The following is an 877-nucleotide window of genomic DNA, read 5'->3' on the forward strand; positions in this document are numbered from 1 at the left end:
TTACCAACTGGAATAAAGAATATCTACAAAGCGGAATTGGAAAAAAACATAAATACTTTTTATTATTGGTGTTGTAAGTAGAATCAATACAAACTACCTCTGGGTATTTTTTATATAATTCTATTTGCTCATAAGTACTAAAGCAGATTCTAGTGACATCCATTTTCTGAATACTCTCTTAGTTCACCGTTTTGCCGCAATATATCAAATATTTGCAGTCGTGTATAACAACCTAAAATATACTTTTACACAATTACCTGTGGAGAGTTGAGCTTTCATTGTCTTCACATCAACAGCAGTTACCTGTTTACCCGTTCGATCTATAATACTTTCGATTAATTCATCTGCTGATGCTGATTGCAGTATCGCTGGCTTCAAATTTTCTTTTTCTTCTGAGGACAATCTTCTGGTCCATGGATTATAAACCATCCATGAACTACTAAACGGATGATTGTGAAGCATCTTGTATGATTTTATGACATATTCCTCACCGTGCAATTTCACACGGAACCTTGATTGGCAGTTTCGAAACTTAGACCTTAAACGACACACGTTAGTTACAGTTCTCACGGTTTTCTATTCACTGATAGACCTTGTGGTTTACGCCTATGACCAAATGTGCAATGAAACACCACAAAACTGTATTTAAATCTCACGTCCTTCAGGGGTTTACTTTCGCCGTGAATGTAATGACTATAGGTAGTCTGAGAAGGGATAGAATTATCTGTCCATACATTTTGGAACTCCTTAAACACACCATCGAATTCAATCCAGCTTCCAAAACGCCTGCTCAGTATTATGCGTTGAAACGCCTCGCTTAAGTCGACCGAAATGTCTCTGGAACATAAATCACTACAAACATCACCCGTTAATTATT

At 36.6% G+C, this 877-nt stretch overlaps 1 protein-coding gene across 1 annotated transcript; it reads right to left on the reverse strand.

The window, feature by feature from the left end:
- On the reverse strand, positions 1 to 462 carry Smp_167670 (hypothetical protein; the record flags this gene model as incomplete). Its single annotated transcript, XM_018791460.1, has 2 exons — positions 1 to 23; positions 258 to 462. The coding sequence occupies 2 exons, from the start codon at positions 460 to 462 to the stop codon at positions 1 to 3; spliced, it is 228 nt and encodes a 75-aa protein (XP_018645404.1).
- Between the last annotated feature and the right edge of the window lie 415 nt (positions 463 to 877).

The sequence above is a fragment of the Schistosoma mansoni genome, assembly GCF_000237925.1.
Source record: "Schistosoma mansoni, WGS project CABG00000000 data, chromosome 3 unplaced supercontig 0044, strain Puerto Rico, whole genome shotgun sequence".
In the NCBI taxonomy this organism is placed as follows: Eukaryota; Metazoa; Platyhelminthes; class Trematoda; order Strigeidida; family Schistosomatidae; genus Schistosoma; species Schistosoma mansoni.